General features: G+C 46.0%; 1 protein-coding gene across 2 annotated transcripts in view; it reads right to left on the bottom strand.

The window, feature by feature from the left end:
• The window catches only part of tafa4b (TAFA chemokine like family member 4b), a 39,674-nt gene extending 21,228 nt beyond the window's left edge, over positions 1-18,446 (bottom strand). Inside the window, exons 1-3 of one of the 2 annotated variants that reach the window (XM_071494627.1) lie at positions 18,100-18,446; positions 2,517-2,683; positions 1,248-1,363 (exon numbers count right to left, since the gene is read on the bottom strand). In XM_071494627.1, the coding sequence (XP_071350728.1) occupies positions 1,248-1,363; positions 2,517-2,590 (190 nt within the window). In that variant the 5' untranslated portion in view covers positions 2,591-2,683; positions 18,100-18,446. Of the gene's footprint in view, positions 1-1,247; positions 1,364-2,516; positions 2,684-15,272; positions 15,763-18,099 lie in introns of those variants that run through there. The other variant, XM_071494626.1, reaches the window with a different exon arrangement.
• Positions 18,447-18,623: the final 177 nt, after the last annotated feature.

The raw sequence follows: 18,623 nt of genomic DNA, 5'->3' as shown, positions 1-18,623 counted from the left end.
GCAAATGGTACATCACCAGAAACATGGCTCCAACAGACGCCTCACTGACCTGCCCACAAAACAGCACTTAAGGAGAAAACGTATCTTGCAGTCATAACATGCAGCCAATTATTTTTCGGCCTCAAACATTCACAGCCAACAAGTCTTAAACTTCCACTAATTAAAGTAAACCCTCTAATAAAAAGCACCAGTCGGTTTGGGAGAGAGTCATCTTGTTTCACAGCACAAGTGAAACACGAAGGAGGCGGGTACTCATGCTGACCTTCACAATACACAGGGCCTGCAATTAGTAGTGTCCCTGCCGTAAGCAGACTGCCTCCTCTCCGTCAAAAAGAAAACTAATACCATCACTCACTTGCACAGACTGGGTGCTGGTAGCATTTCTGTGGCACGTAAAGGTCACCTTGCAAAACACGAACTGCGACAGCAAAGAAACCCAGAGATAATTAAGGAAATTGTCATAATTAAGTCCGAGGAAGAGGTGACTTGGGAGGTTGTCACCAACAAATCGAGGCACAAGATCCTGTGTGACTCAGCACAACTGTCCCTGTAGCCAGCCCCAATGAATTATTAATAAGACTGTATTGGTCATCTTTTGGTTGGGGGGAGGCCTGTCTCCATGACTTATGGAAATTAAAGACAGAGAATAGATTTAGCTTGTGGGCCCGAATTAAGTCAGCTGTGGCAATGGTTCTCTTTTTTCATGGATTTCTTAGGGAACAGTGGTGCCTTGGTTTAGGGGTGAGGGGGTGCAGAGCTATGCATATTAATGCAGGCATTGGCAATTATGAGCCTGAGGATTAGAAGTCATGAGCCTACATGGCCTACATGAGACGTACACCGTATTTTAAAGCAAACCCTAACCACAAAGAGTCAGGCCGCTTGAGAACAGCACCACCTCTGAACTGCTGAATGTCTGCAACCACTCTGAATAGATCAGATCACACCTACACTGATCTATTTGTGTTGACAGCTCCTGACAGCTTAAGTGCCATTTGTATCTGTTGGGTTTTCGATCACTCAAACAGGGGTATGTTTGCATCCAAGCCCAAAACGAGGTCTCGTCTAGATTACATTCTGTCATACTGAGGGACAGAGCAAATTGTTCCCACTCAGCCCCCTCCTCCAGGATGGGGATGGCTCAGTCAGCGACAGGCTCAGGGAACATGTGTTGTACCTCTGCAGTGACAGTGTAATTAACCTCTCATGGCGGTGGAAGGGGGGGTTCAGAGCGAGACCTGGTGTACCTGTCGGTCCCCGATGGTTACGGTTGCCAGCGGACACCGGGTCAACGCAGAGCATCACCAAGGCAACGAGGAAGGCCACCTGCAAAGGCCAAGCTGACCTCCCCCACAGTTTCATCCTAAGAAGGGGACAGAGGAGAGAGAGGGGCAAAGAGAGAGCAAAGAGGGAGGAAGTGGGCATGAGAAGAGGTTAGAACCCCCACCCCCCTCACACACAAACAGGGACAGGCTACAGAACAGCACAGCAAACAAAAATATTGCTCTTTGAACAAGCAGAACAATATGAGAGGTGAACCAGCAAAGGTCAAAAGAAACAATGACAGGCTGGGGAACAGGATGGACCTGAGGAAGAATGTCTTCCCACACACATACATGTACTGTAGGCAGAGTGGATACAGCTAAATCACCTACTGTACCACTATGTTACCAGCACCCTTTCATGCCTATTAGTATCACATTAGGATTAACTTTTCCAATTTTCAAACTTTTCTTCTGGCAGAAATTTCATGACCGGTTACAGTGACAGAAACATGAGGCTTGGGCCAGAAATAGTAATATGACGTTAAGGGCTGCAACTAATCATTGTTTTCACTCTTGATTATTCTGCAGAATCAATAGATTGATTGTCTATACAATTTCAAACACTAGAGAGACAGATCTATCACAATTTCCCAGACTCAACAGTGATGTTTTTAAATTACTTATGCTGTCCAGCCAATGGTACAGGACTGAAATACATTCTGTTAACAATCAGAAATGGCAAAGAGGAGCAGCAAAGTCTCCCAGTCGAGCAGCTGAAACAAGTGAACAGTTTTGCTGGAAAAAATAACGATCAATTATCAAAATAGTTGCTGATTAATTTTCTGTTGATCACTTAAGCGTTTAAGCGCCACTGTGGTTTGGATGTTGTTTTTCCTAAAACAACTAGCTGATTAATCAATTAGTCAATCAAGCAGAAAATTAAAGGACAAAAACTGTGATAGTGGATTAATCACTGAAGGTATTTTCAAGAAGAAAAAAAGTAGGTTCCCACTAAACAAATGTGAACACTTTTAGATTTTCTCTGCTTTATATTCATATAACTTCAATATCTTTGGGTTGCTTGGACAAAAGAAGTCATTTGAGGATGTCAGCTTTAGTCCTGGGAACTTGTGGTGGGCATTTTCACTATTTTATGACATTTTTAGGACTAAACAATAAATTAAAACATCATTAGTTAGAGCCTGGGATGTTTTTTTCTATCATGTGCATCTATGCAGAATATCATCTCACCTGTTGGTCGTCTCTGTCCCCTTTGATTTCTCTTCCACTGAGTAGCTCCTCAATGGACAGAGTGTACAGGCCATGGCTGCATTCACTCACACCTCAGCTCTCCGCAGCCTCCTCCTCTTCCTCCTCGTCCTCCTGCTTCTCTTCCTCACCTCAAACTGAAGAAGCCACTGGAGAGACGAGGTAGAAAGACATTAGGTCAGAGAGGTCAGTCTGCCCTGGGGTTCCTCAGTGGCCTCCAATGGCCTTGTATGGAGGTCTACACACACACACACACACACACACACAGATAGAGATGTGAAGGCCTAGATTCTGTCAGATCCATTGTTTACAATAGGTTCACCTACCCCCGGGCTGAATGTGATCCCCACTCTAGACATCATACAGCTTTCCCTCTGTCTCTCTCCTACACACACGCACAACAACACACACACACTTCCTCGTATGCTATCATGCATACACTGATGGACACACTAAACAGTGTACTTAACACAGTAAAACTTAAATTGATTCCACGATGGGTGTACATAAGAAAAACCTCATAGCTAGAGCACTGACCGGCAGAAAATCAGATGATCAAACAAACCATAAACACAAGCTGGTGCTCTACACACACACACACACACACACACACACACACACACACACACACACACACACACATACACGCACATACAGTACATTTGCACAATGTTTGCAGGGTAAATTCAAACAGTGTCAGAGGACAGCAGGAGACACTCTCCCTAATTACAGCTGAGTGACAGCGTCTGATGCGTGTGGACTTCCACACACTCATACACACACACTCGCACATTCACTGGGTAAATTACCATCCTGCTGTAAGAGTGTGTCAACACACCTCTCTTTACAAAGGGACTAACTCTGCAATCTAAATGAAAGACAACCGATTCACATTAATAACAAAATGTTCTCCCCTCCTCGAACCTTCATTATTCATCATGACTCATTGATATGCAGCTCAGTCTGCTGATTTGCTCAGAAGCTTCCCCAGGAAGGTGTCCGCTCCAACCAACTCTGAGACCCCCTCTGAGCTATTGGTGTAGTGCCACTGCCCCCTAGTGGAGAAAAAACCAAAGCAAAGGCAGCAAAGGCGACAAATCAGTCAGATACAGGCTGCCTTTGGGACACGCACATTAGTTCTACATACGTGAGAAACTGGAGAGGCAATGAAAGCGAGAGCGAATGACTGGATACTGTTAGCAGCAATAAACCCAAATTATCTTTCAACACAACACCAAGGAGTGGCACAGGCCAGGGAGACAAAGATGGGATCACAAGGAGGACAAGAGAGGTGGTGAGATAACGAGAGAGCAGAAAGTGAAAGAAAAGCAACAATACCATAGGAGCAGTGGTGACATTGAGAAATAACCGTTTAAACATATACTGCATAATATATTATGTTAGCAGACACACTGCATAAAGTAGGGGGTGAATATGTGAGTGCCTCTTAAATATGTGCCTCTGCAGAGGAAGTGGAATGCAAATGCAGAAACAATATCAGTGCCATCCTGTAAGGTATTTATATATTTGTGTATTTTAGATTAGCATTTTGTGTGTTTATTTGTTTTGTGCAATGTGTATATTTGTGTCAGTGTATGTGTATGTTCGCATGTGTGTGTTTCATTTCAGTACAGTATGTGAGAGTATGTGCTGTGCATGTGCTCTGTGTGTGTGTGTGTGTGTGTGTGTGCAGTGATTAGGCATGCTGCGTGGCAGCAGAGTAGCCTATTTCTTATTCTCTTTTTAAAGGCTGGGCCATGGCACGCATTTTTATCAGCTTTGTTCTCTGATACACTCATTAAAAGAGCACAATAGTGCATGTGTGTGTGTGTCTGTGTGTGTGTATGTGTATGTGTGGTCTCCAGATGCAGCTCAGTCTCATCGGGACTTCAGGGACAAAACATCCCATCAGTCACAGCGGTGTTGTCACCTCTACTGGGTGTCACACGTATACACAGATTGTGGCCTTACGACAGAGTAATAAATAAGTAGAAAAAAAAAAAAAAAAAAAAACAATCTGTGCTAATGCTCATGAAGACACAATCTCATACATTTTCATATAAACCAAAAAAGGCGCGAGTGTCCCTGAGGGCATTATGTTGAAGGAAGCAGAGGTGTGTGTGGGGCTCAGCTGGTCATCACGGCTGTGAGAAGTTGTTGGATTTGGCAGCAGAAAGGACACTCATACACACACACACACACACACACGTTAACAAACAGGGCGCAAACACGCTCAAGATTATCTGAGAACATCAAGTCCCGCTCTTTCTAAAATTATCCCTCTTTCTGTATCACCCTCTCCACCTCCTCTCGCTCTGTGCGTCTCTTGGGGTTGAAGGGCTGATTTGTGTCATTTCTTGCAGTAATCACAGAGGAGTGACATGGGGGCTCATTGACATGCGATGAGACAAACCCACCTCGGCCACAAATATATCTGTGTGCCCTGCATCCAAACAGCACATCCTCCTCCCGCACACACTCCTGCACAATCACCAACGTGGAAATGCACACACATCATCTGCAAAATTATACCTGTACATACAACCTCGGTGACCTTATCTGCCACATCAGGAAAAATGTATGCCACACATCAAAAATAAAGCAGTGAGCCACTTCCTGCATGATGTGGATGTCACTGACACGTTGCTGTTTGTCAGTCACACAGAATATATCATTTGTCAGGACAGTACAGGAAGTTCCCGTTCAGTAGGTGTGAGCTCCTGCGAAGAATCCAAACTGTATTATTACTGGATAATCCGAGTCTCACCTGTTTAGTTCGTAACAGTCTTCATCCCCAGGCTTTTGTGAACATCTCTGGTTTGTCTTTCTTATATTGATGCATTATCTCTCATTTCTTAAAGTGCTGTTGTGATTGATTTTGCCTCACTGGCAACCTCAGTAGGAAGATGTTGGTCATTTGGTTTATCCATCAAACACGTCCATCAGAGCACGATTGTTCAACAACTATTGGTCCGGTTTCATTCATCGTCCTCACAAGGATGACATTGGTGACCCTTGACCTTTTGTCTAGCACATGAACACTTCAAAACTTCCCCTTGATTAATATTTTAGTCAGTGTCACAGTAATTTGACAACTAATGTCTGGAGATCTATGATATTTTATATGATGCTGGACGACAACAATCCCCCAGTTTTATAACAGTCTACTTTACAAGCCACAGGTTTCAGTGCTGTGGTGAGGAAATAACAAAACCAAAATCAAATTAACTTGAAAATTCACTGAGCACATTTATGTCCACATTAGGATCAACTCTTTTAAATTTTCTCTTTGTGCTTCATTTAAGGCAAACTACATTTCCAGTTCCATTACTGATATTTAACTATTTTCAGCCAGCTGGGACATCTGATGAGGGTGATGCTTCTTCATGACCACAGTTACATAAAAATAGGAAGTCAAACCGCAATTTAAAATTTTCTGCACGTTTAATTTATTTGTTGTTAATCATTCAGTATGTGCCTTTTATATATTATTTATTCAGAGGCAGTGTCATGTCCTGGAATTTTCTCTATGATAAAACAGATTCAGAGGATCACCTGCCCCAAGTGGCAGCCAATAATAATTTTAGTTTGTTTTTAGAGTAAAGTTTTCGTCTCCCATGAGGCAATAAATGCTGTTTTGGAGCCTTTGCTCCCTCTGATGAGAACAGATTTCTCTACTGAACACAAGTGGGTTTAATTTAGATGAAATATGAAATGAAATAAAGCTAAATAAAGCAAAAATGTCAGTATTGCTTTTGTCACGTGGGTTTTGGTTGTACTCCTGTGTGTATGTGTGAAAAACAGAGAGACAATGAGATTGAAGACCACACAAGCATCGCACCAGTATATCTGTGTATGCTGATTTTCTGTGCCCAGACACAGACCAAGCAGACAAAAAGCATATCAGTGTAAAACAAAGTGCATCTCCCTTAGGCGGAAAGATATTGAAAATGAAACGGCCAAAAGCACAAAGCCCAGTGGAATCTTGTGTGAAGCGTTTCAGATTTCTGCCGATATGCACAGTATTAACATTCAGTTAGGGTGTGTAATGTTCTGCTTCTGTATATTTGTCTGCCTCCGACTCTAAACCATTACAGCATGCTGCCCCTCGCCATTTCCTCTGGGTCGCTGGGCAGATAGAGCGGGTGTGTGCCCACATACGAACGCACACTCTCGCACACAGAGACGCACACAAACTTAAATTATCACACCAGTATGTATTCAAAAGCCAGAGCCCCTCGTGTTTTTCCATCCCCTCATGATCAGCCTGCTATTTTCCCGGTTCTTGTTTGTTCTCAGTTATGTCTCTGACTGTTGCTCTCTGCAGCATCCATGCTCCTGTACATGTGTGTGCATCTCCATCTCTCTCTCTCTCCTCCCCAAGTTCTAATCATATCCCAATTTTTCTTCTTCACCTGATACACAAGCACGTTACCAGGCGTACTTGTGTGTGTGACACAGGGCGTTTGAAACTGTGTCAGAATGTTTCTTCTGATTGTGGCACTATGCAGAGGAGGTGAAGCAGAAACTTTGAACATGCTGCATATGAGTCAGTCACATTATAGACACACACAGTATAGGCTGCAGCTCTAGTCTGATTGTGGTATTTAAAAAACTATTTGTTAGTCATGAAATGTTATACTCTGATATACCCTCTATATGTTTACATTGTGCATAAATTACTCTGTTTTAGTGTAATTTATGTTCTTGTTTATGCCAATGTTTCTCATATGACATCCTACTAATACTTCTCACATATGTTACATATGGTAGATGGTTGCATTATGGTTGTTTTGTTTATGACATACATGCCATAAATGTGTTCTCTTAAACAAGTATTCACAAATATTTAGGTATAATGTTGTATGGATCCTGTATGACAGTGTCTATAGCTGAGTAATGCAAACTTATGTGGCCCTTTGTAAGGTATACATTAATTTTACATTCATATTTTATGCCATAGGATTCTCATAGGTCCTTATATAAGGCCACAAGTTCAGAAGTCACCTGAGGGAAATAGAAAAACATTGCACCTGCTTACTGTTATCCCTCCGTTCTGACACACCTCCCCCACTGTATTGTTTCCTCCAATAAACCAACAAGCAATTAAGTGGAGGATCCTCTGTTTGGTGAAATGTCCGAGTGGGTAGAAAGAGAGGAAAGAGAGTTGTGAGTGAAAGTCTGAATTCAGGGCCATTACCTGGCTCTGGTATTGACTGCAGAGTTCAGAGAATGGCCTTGGCACTGAGGTACCATTACAGCTCAATTGATCGGCCTGCACTTAAGTCCAAATCCCACCTTGCTGCACAAGCCATCGTCTCAGGATCCAGTGACCACGAAATCTATGTGTGTTTGTGGAGTTTTGTGTGTGTGTGTGTGTGTTTGCAAGAGGCTGCAAAATTCATCTGTTTTTGTGTGTCTAGACCTTGGTGTTTTCTTTGTCTATCCACTCATGCTTTCTCTACCAACCTTTGTCTTGGCATATCTATCTATCTATCTATCTATCTATCTATCTATCTATCTGTGTGTTGCAGCCTTGTGCTCTTTTCACAAAGATCAGTCTTCATGCACAGCTTACACAGAAGGAACAGGAGTATTTGTTTGATGGTTTTGCTGAAGCTACCTGTCACATTCACACGTTGCATGACAGTCTCATTAAAGCCTGTTAACAATCACTCCCACTAAAGCGGAGGAGGATGGGGGGGTGGGGGAGGGGGGGGGGGGGGGGGGGGGGGGCAGATGTAGGCTGTTACTTGTTTTATGGAGGGGAAAACAAGCACAGACACTAACAGGCCAATAAACATTAGATCACTAACCCAACAAGTCTGTGACCGCGGCCCAGTCTCTGGTTTCCTCTTCACAAGTTTGTTGTTTAAAACCCAGACAGCGAGCATGGGCCAACATAGATCAGAGCAGCCCTCCTCAGAGCCACTGACAGACAGAGGCACGGCCTGGCCCGTAAATCCGGCTCACTCTAATAAAGCAATAAAAGGCCATTAAAAGTCTGTGTCCCTCAGCACTGGAAGATGGATGGAAAGTTGGAAAGAAAAGGAGACACTTTTAGATGGCTGTACACACCCACACGCATTTTTGGCAGGTTTTCTTCACCTCTCTGCTCGAGACAAACTAGGTATCCGCAATATTGATGTCTTTCTCTTGTTGTTACTCCTCTTTTATTCGTGCTGGCTGCAGCTTGCTTTTGTGATAAAAAAAAAAAAAAGTAAACACTGTGATTTAGAATGGTGAATCACAATCTTTATGTACTGCTCTGCTCACTCAGTACGCTCTCTGCCTCCACCACAGATCCACCTTCCTCTGTGCGAGCTGCACTGTGAGGTTTCCAACTACAGTGATTTCATAGCAGCACTTGTGCATGCAAGCACATGCACACCCATTTACACATTTTATTCACACTATCATGCACAACTGCAAATGTAAAGTTGCCTTTTGCATCCTGACTTTACTATTTGTAAGAACTTATACTAATTAATTGGGAATTATTTATGAAAAATGCTAAATTTTGCATCTTGTAACTTCAATTTTGTCACAGAAAGAGCAATTTTCCAGTAATGGGAAGCCATCTCTTTGGTCTACAGGGTGCTTCTCTTTTCTTTCATTATCTTCCCTCTTTTCACCAGTTCGCACACCAAGTTTTTCTTCACTTTCCAACCTGTGGAAGTGAAGGACCAAAACAAGGACAGGTGAATCTGAGCAGGGTGGGAGTTCGGCAACACAACCTAACCTACTAATAAAACATAGTTTCTACAAACCCAGTCACTGATCTATGCTCCTCTCAGTACAAAAAGTGAAAAACAGAAACAGACAGGAACAAAGTGTGTGTGTGTGTGTGTGTGAGAGAGAGAGTGGCAGTGCATTGCCCACCCTGACTGGACCCTTCTTCTGTAGCTCTTGTATCGAATGACAGCCTGGAGCCAAACAAAAACAGGCCGAGGCCCCGACAGTGAGTCTCCTGAGAGCAGCAGCAATTCATTGTGCTTTGTGGCCGAATTATGATTAATGGAAAATGAACAACCTTGATGTGGAGCCTGCTTTGATTTTCTATGTGTTTCGCCCTCTGTATAGTTGTAGCTCCTCCTTGGGCCCAGAGAAAAGCACCGGACGAACGCTCGCTGAACTCCAACTCTGGGCCTCATGAGGCTTTCGCACAACAGCTTTAAATCAATGGACACACAGATAAAGAAGCTCACTCACTGCTACTTTCACAGCCTCTCCTTCTCTCTCACACCACACACACACACACACACACAGACACACACTGGTTTGCTATCTCTGCACATCCACATACACACAGAAACTCATATGCAGACAAACCGACATCTTGATTATATCAGTCGCCTCTACTGCTAATGACCAGCTTGCGCGTAATTATATTAATTACCGTACGTGCCACGCCTGCCAATTGGCCAGCCAGAGGAAAAGGCAGAGCTTGTTACAAGTAGGGAAGAAAAGGAGCGAAAGGAAGAAACCTATAGATGAAGGAGTTGAACGGTCAGGGGGGGAATCGCGGAGAAAGAGGGAGAGAAGGGGAAAGAGAGGTCGGGGAAATAAAGTCTGAACGAGCAAGAGAGAGACAAAGACAGAGAGCAGGGAGAGGGAGAGAGAGAGAGAGAGAGAGAGAGAGACAGAGAGAGAGAGAGAGAGAGACAGAGAGAGAGAGAGGAAGCCTGATCAATTGTTCATTTTACAAAGTCACTGAGACGTGTCAGCGGTGTCAATAAGTGAATTAATTTGTCTGTGGGTCTCCAGAGCATGACACCATATCACTCTGCTCCCCTGAGACAAGCGGGGCCTCTTACCCCTCTCACGCACAAGCAGCCACACACACTCACACACTCCTACAAAGGAATTCCACACAAGGATCACACACGGATTTCAAGAACGAATATGCTGACACAAAAACATTTTCATACAAATGTACTTGTGCTTGTAGATGCAGATGCTCAAGCACACACACACACACACACACACACACACACACACACACACACACACACACACACACACAAACACAAACACTTGTTTTTATGATTTGGGGGAACTTCACATTGACTTACATTCATTCTCTGTAGACTTTCCCTATCCTCAGCTATAATCACTGTATGCCTAACCCTGGCCCTACCAAAAAACAGCCATAAATGTATTGGTTTTCTTGGAGTCCCCATAATGTAACAGAGTGAGCATATTTTTGAATGAATCCACAGTGCAATTAATACAAAAACATATATTTCACCTCTAGTTTCATAAATGATAATGCAATTGCTTAATAGCAATAATTGTGAGTTGTTTCATCCTGGATAACATATGGGTAAATATGTTCAATCCACCTCCTGGATGAATTCCAGTAAATTACAGTAAATGTGAAGTGACTGCACACAGAGAGAGACACACACACACACGTAAACACACACACAATAAAGATTCATCCTCAACCAAGCAGTCATCCCCAAGGGAGGCTATTGTCCGCTGGTGACTGACATCAGTCAGCCACCAAGAGGGATCCTCGACCGCTGGCTGCCTGCTGTTTTCATTACAGAGCCATCACCTCCAGCACACACACACACACACACACACATAAACTGTGCGCACACACACACGGACATACACATTTACACACACTCACTCACTCCTCTGACAGATTTCCCCTCAGCCCTGACTATCACACTGTTCTCTGTTGAAGCCCTTTCTCTCACACATCCGTTCAATCCAGCTCAGCTAACACCCACACGGGGTCCCGGTTCCCCCTCTGTTGCCCTATCTCTTCCTCTCCTCCCTCATCCGTCCACCGTTTCCCCCCTTTCCTGCTCTGCGTCCCACAGGGTTAAACCCTCTGCCTTCCCTCATGAGGTGCAGTGTTGTTTGAGGGCTGCTGTGATGACCGCCCCAGGCTCCGCCACCACCGCACCGCTTCCCCGCCGCAGCCTCACAGCGGACCCACGCTGCAGAGCATGTTGGGAGATTTTCATAATCCCACAAACACACTAACACTCCTACACACTCACAGTGTCGCTCACGGTTACCAGCACATCTGCCAGCTGCCAGAGGGGCATGCTGTCTGTCGCAGAGACGGACACACACACCAGTACAGATACACACACAAGTGGAAGCAGCAGATTGCATCCAAGGTGATAGATAGAGCACGGTGGGAAGGAACTGTGCCCGTTCAATTACAATCATTACTATCACTTAGGGAGATTTGTCATGGTCAAAGTGAGTCAGAGCTGTGGAGAAAATCACCTTGAGGCCTGTGAAGTGGTGTTATTTTCAGTTTTCATAAAAGGGTTACGGCGTCCTCAAAACACTCTCCATATTGAAAATGACTAATGTAAAACATAAATTAATTGCCACAAAATTAAAAACAGATGTTTGAAAAAATAATCCCTCAGCGGTACACGGCTGACTATTAAAAAGCACTTGACTCATAAAGAACAGTGATCCACTAACCCTCAATCTGTCAACTGCTTTCAAATCATGAGAGCAATGTCTTCTCTAGACTGGACAGGAGGAGGCCATGTGGCCGTGTGAGCTGTCAGTCAAAGCGGGACCTGTTAGATGGAATTAGAAAGCCTGGATGGTGTGATGGCGCTACACAGGAGACCAAGGCCTCGCTGTCACTGATTGACTGACTGACGGACAGAGGGGAGAACGGAGGACAAAGAACACACACACACAGCTGTGGGGGACCAACATGAGACCTCCACCTCCGCCTGGACCAGCTGCTACCTACTCTCATGAAGTGATGGCTGTGTGAAAGTAAAGGCAAAGTGCAGGAACCTTCGCTTGTGGGACATTTTAAAAGAAGGTTTGGAGCAACTGTGTTTTTAGTTCAGGTTTTTTGATATGTACAGGGATGGAGGTAAACTGGGACCTTCCCCGTGCTCATATGCTTGATCCCAGTCTGTGCTGGTAATGATAGTGAAGGGGGGATCGTGGTTACATTATGTCAAATGTCTTCTGACAGATCATGCTATACAACTGTGGCATTATAAAAAAACCAAAAAGGCAGGCAGACAGGGTTTAAGTACATCCACTGATATATAAAGAATGACAGAAAAATATTTGAGAAGGGAATAAGAGCACAAAATACTAATAAAATCCTTGCAGTAACCGAGCACCCATTTCATTCATGAGGGCTCAAATTGGGTGGATCTAGTCTGAGCCATAGCACACTGTTAACAAAGTATCACATGTCACACTGTAGCCTGTCAGCAACATCTGAACTTTACCCTTTCCTACCCAGGGTCATGACCTCTGTCCAATTGTGGTTTTGTGGTTGAGACAAGAATCAGATACACACCATGCACACACTCATTGATCTAATATCTCTCCTTCCTCCATTAGAGCCATGGATCTCCTGTTGGAGAAGAGACATCGGTCCCTGAGTGGATTTCTCCCTGAACCCGATTTCACAAGGATGAGTGGAGGCGTTATCGTCAGCTGCTTCTGCGTGACACCTTATTCGCGCTCCCAGACTCAATACACCCAGAAACTGCCCAAGATGAAAAGTTGACCAGCACACTGTCATTTACAAATGAGAGGCCTTTCTCCATCTTTCTGCCCATGGCGTGAAAGAATGCCTCTCTTCTTTTCTCTTTCCTCCTCCTCCTCCTCCTCCTCCTCCTCCTCTCAGTCGGGAAGTAGCCATTCATCACAGTCAATCTGTTAATGCCAGTGTGTGTGTGTATGTGTGTGGAGGTGATCTCCAATCTGTCGCGGTGCTGTCACCTCACCAGTCCTACATGGTTGATCCCTGCTTATTCATCGAGCATATCACCGAAGACGCCTTTCACACGAGCCGAATCTTCTCTCCCTTACACACGAGTACGTGCACATACACAAGATTCTATTGTGCAAAGTTTCTCCTATTACTCACACACAGAGACACACATGGGTCATTTCACTTATAGGCTGTCTATTTCTCCTTCACACACACCGGCAATCTCCTTCGCTTGCTTCATCTCTCACAAATATTTTTCTGTCTCTCCAGCTCATTTCTCTCGCCTCCCTTTTCTCCCCGCTGCCGTCCATCGCCTCTCTGCTTGGACGTGTCCTCATGCACAATCACAAATGCACAATATCCATTCCCCCTCATTCCCAGCCAGTCATCCTGAACAGCCCTCTGAGGGATAAGTAGATAGGAGGCTGTTGAAACATGTAGAGCCGAATGGCCCTCTGAGGATACCGTCTGTCCCATGGCTGGGAGCTGCTATAGGAGAACAGGGGGCGAAGAGGAAGGGTCCAGATGAGAGAGAGAGAGCCTGGAGTGTGGAGTAATTGCCAAGTGTGTGAATTTTTGTGTATGTGTGTACATGTGTGGATCTGTGAAAAGTGCTGTGGGAGGAAGGGAGGGTGGGTGTGAGGCGATGGAAAAGGGTGACAAAGACAGAGGAGAAGCCATCCACTGCGGACAGGAAAAGAAACACAGCCAGGCACCACAGTGCCAGCCTCATACAGGTAGGTAGGTGTGTGTGTGTGTGTGTGTGCGTGTGTGCATGAGTGGAGGATGGCTGGGTGACAGGGGGTCAGGTTGGAGAGAGTAATCTCCCCAGGATTAAGAGTGCTGCTCCTGTGTTAATGTGACTGTCAATGAGAATTAAGTCCCTGGACCAATCCTCTCCACCAGGCTCTCCTCTCCCCTTCTCTCCACTCCTGTCGGCCCTGTCACACTAATGACACCACTTTCTGTGGAGTGCCAGTGCCGCGCTGAAAACAATGGGGGAATAATTATACTCTCTCAATACAGTACAAATTGCACAGTCGAGCAGCGGGACAGCGAGAGATATAAGCGAAGAGGGAGAGGGGGGAGAGAGAGAGGATGGGAGAGGGAGGGGTGGAGACAAGGATGACTAACAATTACAACACGATAGGGGTTGGGTCTCATTACTGCGCCCATTAACATGCACCAAGTAATTTTCCCCTCTAGGTTTGTGTGTGTGCGCATGAAAGAGAGAGAGAGAGAGAGAGAGAGAGAGAGAAAAGGAACCGGGAGGGGGTGTCTGTGCGTGCTGAGTGAGTGCGTGTGCGCCCAATAGAGTGTGCCCACTAGGTTCTGCAACACACCTCCCTTCCTCCGTGCGCAATCTGCTCGGAGAACCCGGCGACACCTCATTTCTTTCCTATACGTCTGAGCTCCGCGCCAATCACGATCCATGCAAAGCCGTCAGAAAAGAGCCCGGTCAGCGGATCGTCCTCGCAGATCACTCAATAGGTGCTAAGCAGCGCCGGGCTCCGACCGATCGTTTATTTAGCCTCACAGTGGTTGAAACACTGCATCAGTCTCACCTCAGCCTGCGGCCGGCGGAACCGACGGCCGTTTGAATCGGCTCATCATGTGTTCCATTTTTACGCATGGCAATCACGCATGGCCGGTGTGTGCGGAGTCACTTGGAGATCAGGGAGGTTTTTGTTGGAAATCCTGCTGTTCTTTTTAAGAAAGCAAAAAAAAAAAAAAAAAACTGTGGTCGCTGCGCCCTGAGCCAAGAACATCAAAGTTGCTTTCAGCTCGCCAATCATTTAGGGAGTCAGTCAGCCAGTCGCCACCCCTTCTCTCCCTGCTAACCATGGAAAGATGTTCCACATCTCTACAGAAAAAGTCCCCCTCCCACCCCCCCGACCTCATCCTCATATCAGTGGCCTATTGACCGTGCGCCATAGACAGAGACTGGGAATTAAAATGGGAATCTATACTAATTGAATTTGAATTTAAAAAAAACACCTTACCCAAATCTATAAACTCGATGACATGATCACTGGGAATTGTAAAGGATCCAGGTGAGACAACAGAGCGCTTTGACACTTCCTGCTTCAACTCCACTGATTTTGTTTTCCCCACTAAACGGGGCAATCCTTTTGAGCCTCCTGTCCAGATCCCGGAGCCCGCGCACAGACGCAGCGAAGCAGGGGTGAGGACGGCTACTGCCACGCCGGAGAGCCAGCCCCGTGGAGCCGGCTGAGAAAGCGCAGCTCACGCAGTAGTGATGTGGTCCAATCTGCCATGATCTCACCGCGTCCCATCTCAAAACCAGACTGAGGAGAAAGTCATCAAAAGTGCGTAATCCCCCCCAAAAGAGACGCCGGGCTGATGTTTTTTGGCGAACACTACACACACAAACACACACACACACACACACAAGTTCATCAACCTGCTCGAGAGTGTCACAGGGAGGCGTTACAGCCGCCGGAGAGGTGCTGATGAGAGTGATGGTGTAGTGATGTGGGAGTGATAGTTGCGCTCCCGTCGCTCCTCCCGAGCGGGGATCGATTGGACACGAGAAATGCGAGCCCGTCTTCCCCATTCAGAACACGTGCAAAAGCGCCCGCCCAGTTCACCAGCGCCCAAGTACCCCCCCCCCCCCCCCCCCCCCCCATCACTGATGTCATGTAGTCTACAAGTAGCCTGGACTGTTGGGGTGTCGGGGACGATGGGGGGGGGGGGGCGGTTGGAGCCCAGTGGCTATATGTCCAAGGGGAGATCGGATACGCGGCCGCCATTCTTGGATTGCAGAGAGTTCATCTTAACAAGTCATTCAGCCTCGTTTTGTTTTCGTCAAATATCTTTCTTCTCTTAATGGTTTGTGTGAATGAATTTTCGGAGGCTTGAAACGCGGCAGGTTCAACAGATCACAGACGAACTAACGACCGATCTTCCTAAAGAGAAAGGGATCTAAACCCGACTACACCTGACCCGGCACAGGATTGCCACACATTTTTTTCCTATCCTAAGTCAGCACTGAGATAGCCTGTACATGAGCACAAGGTCTCCGGCAGTATTAGTGAGTTTTGTTCCAAAGTTTGCCAGATAATGACACAGGCTGGAGGTCACACCCTGGACTCAGCCAACATTTTCTCCTCTTCATTAGGAGTGTATAACCCGAGCACTGTCATGGTTCTTGACTGACAGGTGCTCCGCTGACGCTGAGCATGAGTCGATGCCCCCCCCCCCCGTCACATAATAGTCCACCTAGCTTCTACACGTCGATCATGTTACAAATGGTGTCTGGATATCAATACTTGGTTCTGTGCTCGTCTATACGCGCGGATGGTGTAAATCTAGCCCCCCCCACGCCAACCCCCACCGAGATGTTAAACAGAATTTAATCACCGCCGCCTCTCCGTTACGCACCAGGAGACAGCCTATCAATTATTCCATCCCCGGACTATTCTAGTGTGTTGATGGCGATTGATTGCTTTGCGCTGTATTTGCAGTCGTTAAGACTTAGAGGAGGTCGATGTCTGCTAACGACCCAAGGTGAGGAGTATCCGACACATGTAGATGTCTTCCTTGTTGCCTTGTTTCCAGCATTACCGGGCCACACGGTGGGCCCCGTGTCACTGGAGGGGGGTTTTGTTGGCAGTTCTTTAAAGATACAGTGAACCCCCAAAAAAAGAAAAAAAAGAAAAAAGAAAAGAAAAAGGAGCCATGTGCCATGAACTGTAATGAGTTTCGGGACAGCAACATGGAGCAATCTCAGGCATCCTTGTCTGGCACTGTTCTCCACCTCCTATGACCATTTCTGCTGCCTGTGCGCAGCGAGAAAGTGTTGTTCTATTTTCAACCGATTAATCTAGGCTTGAATCTATTACAAATCGATCTGTCTGGGTTTGAACTGAGAGCAGATTAGACACTGGCGTAGGTTTGCCAGGACTGAAGTATACGCGGCCCTTTAGTTGCAGGATTCAGATAAAAAACCTTTAACTGAAGTTTCAGCACCTTGAACAAAGCCAGTCGCGCTGCATATAAATTCAGCACGCTGGACAGCTCCAGACCGTCCTGTCAGAGTCTCCGTCTCTGCGCGCTTGCTTTGCTGTCAAGTAGTTAATCCGGTTTGCAGACAAAATAGACAAAAGTAGTTTAACTGTGTAAAGTGTAAGTGGGGGAGGGGGGACTCTTGAAAAAGCATAACATATCCTGTCTGCACGAACCGAACCTGCGGCCTTTTATCTTAAAGTGAGGCAGCTAATGGATGCAACCGCCCGCTGCACTTATCTCATCTCTCCCTCCTCAGAGGGGTCAGATAGTATCAAGGGAAACCGCACCATGTGGCCTAAACACTTTGCTGGACTTTAGAGTGTGAGGTTGAACGGTGTGAAATTTAATTTACTCCCCCCCCTCAACTTCCCATTACGTTTCCAGTTGCTGTTACAGGGCCCACCGCTTTCTTAACATGTTTCACAGTATGTATCAGTTCCACTTCCCCGTGTTTAAGCAGGGCTCACATGTTAAAGGTTGCACAATCGTACAAACATACTGCGCTACTGTTAAAAAAAAAGGGTAAGAGCATTGGCAGAGGCGTCTACAAGTGTCATGTATCAGAGACGGGGGGGGGGGTCAGAGGATCTCCAGTGGGATTAGTTCCCCAGCAACCATCGCCCAGGGGACACAATATCTGCTCATAACTTTAGGAATATTTCTTCCTCATAAACCGATAGTCCTGCATGAATCCCTCAGACAGACACAATTTTCTTTGTGGGTGGGGGATGTCAAACAAAGCGTGTATGCGTATGAACTTCTTCCTAATTGTGAAGTGTGAATGGCGGCTTTACTCACACCCCTCCGCCTCGGTGATTACTCCTCAGCCTTCGCCTGCCATCAGATCTCCTGCCCATTTCTTCTGCGCTTACGACCTGTATTGCAGGCGACAGAGATCAGTCACTCAACATCTCCAAAAGAAAACACACGGGACGAAAGGAGGCCACCTGAGCGGGGCTGTTGAAGAGCTGTGAGTGGGTCATTTCCAGAGGACCCCAGCCCGAGGCCCGAGGCAGTGAGGGTGGTGCCTGTTTGTTAATGATTGCTGAGAGAAAGTGTGTCTGCAACACCTCTAATTACGCGGGCGCACACACACGCTGCGCCAACACGGCCACTGAAGCATATAAGGTTATACTGTGCCAACAACGACCACACCACACACACACACACACACACACACACACACACACACACACACACAGCACAAAGTTTGACTTTGTTAACTGTGTTTTCTTCACGCTTCACACTTTGCGTCGAAGGGTGGGTTTGGTGGTGGGGTGTGTTCCTCCTTTTCTGACGTCTCATCTTCCACTCAGATGCTC

Source organism: Trachinotus anak, unplaced genomic scaffold, assembly GCF_046630095.1.
Source record: "Trachinotus anak isolate AG129_WGS33_773 ecotype Australia unplaced genomic scaffold, CSIRO_AGI_Tana_v1 ptg000013l, whole genome shotgun sequence".
NCBI classification, from domain to species: domain Eukaryota; kingdom Metazoa; phylum Chordata; class Actinopteri; order Carangiformes; family Carangidae; genus Trachinotus; species Trachinotus anak.
The sequence above is the reverse complement of the archived record's forward strand: the minus strand, read 5'-3'. Positions and strand labels throughout refer to the sequence as shown.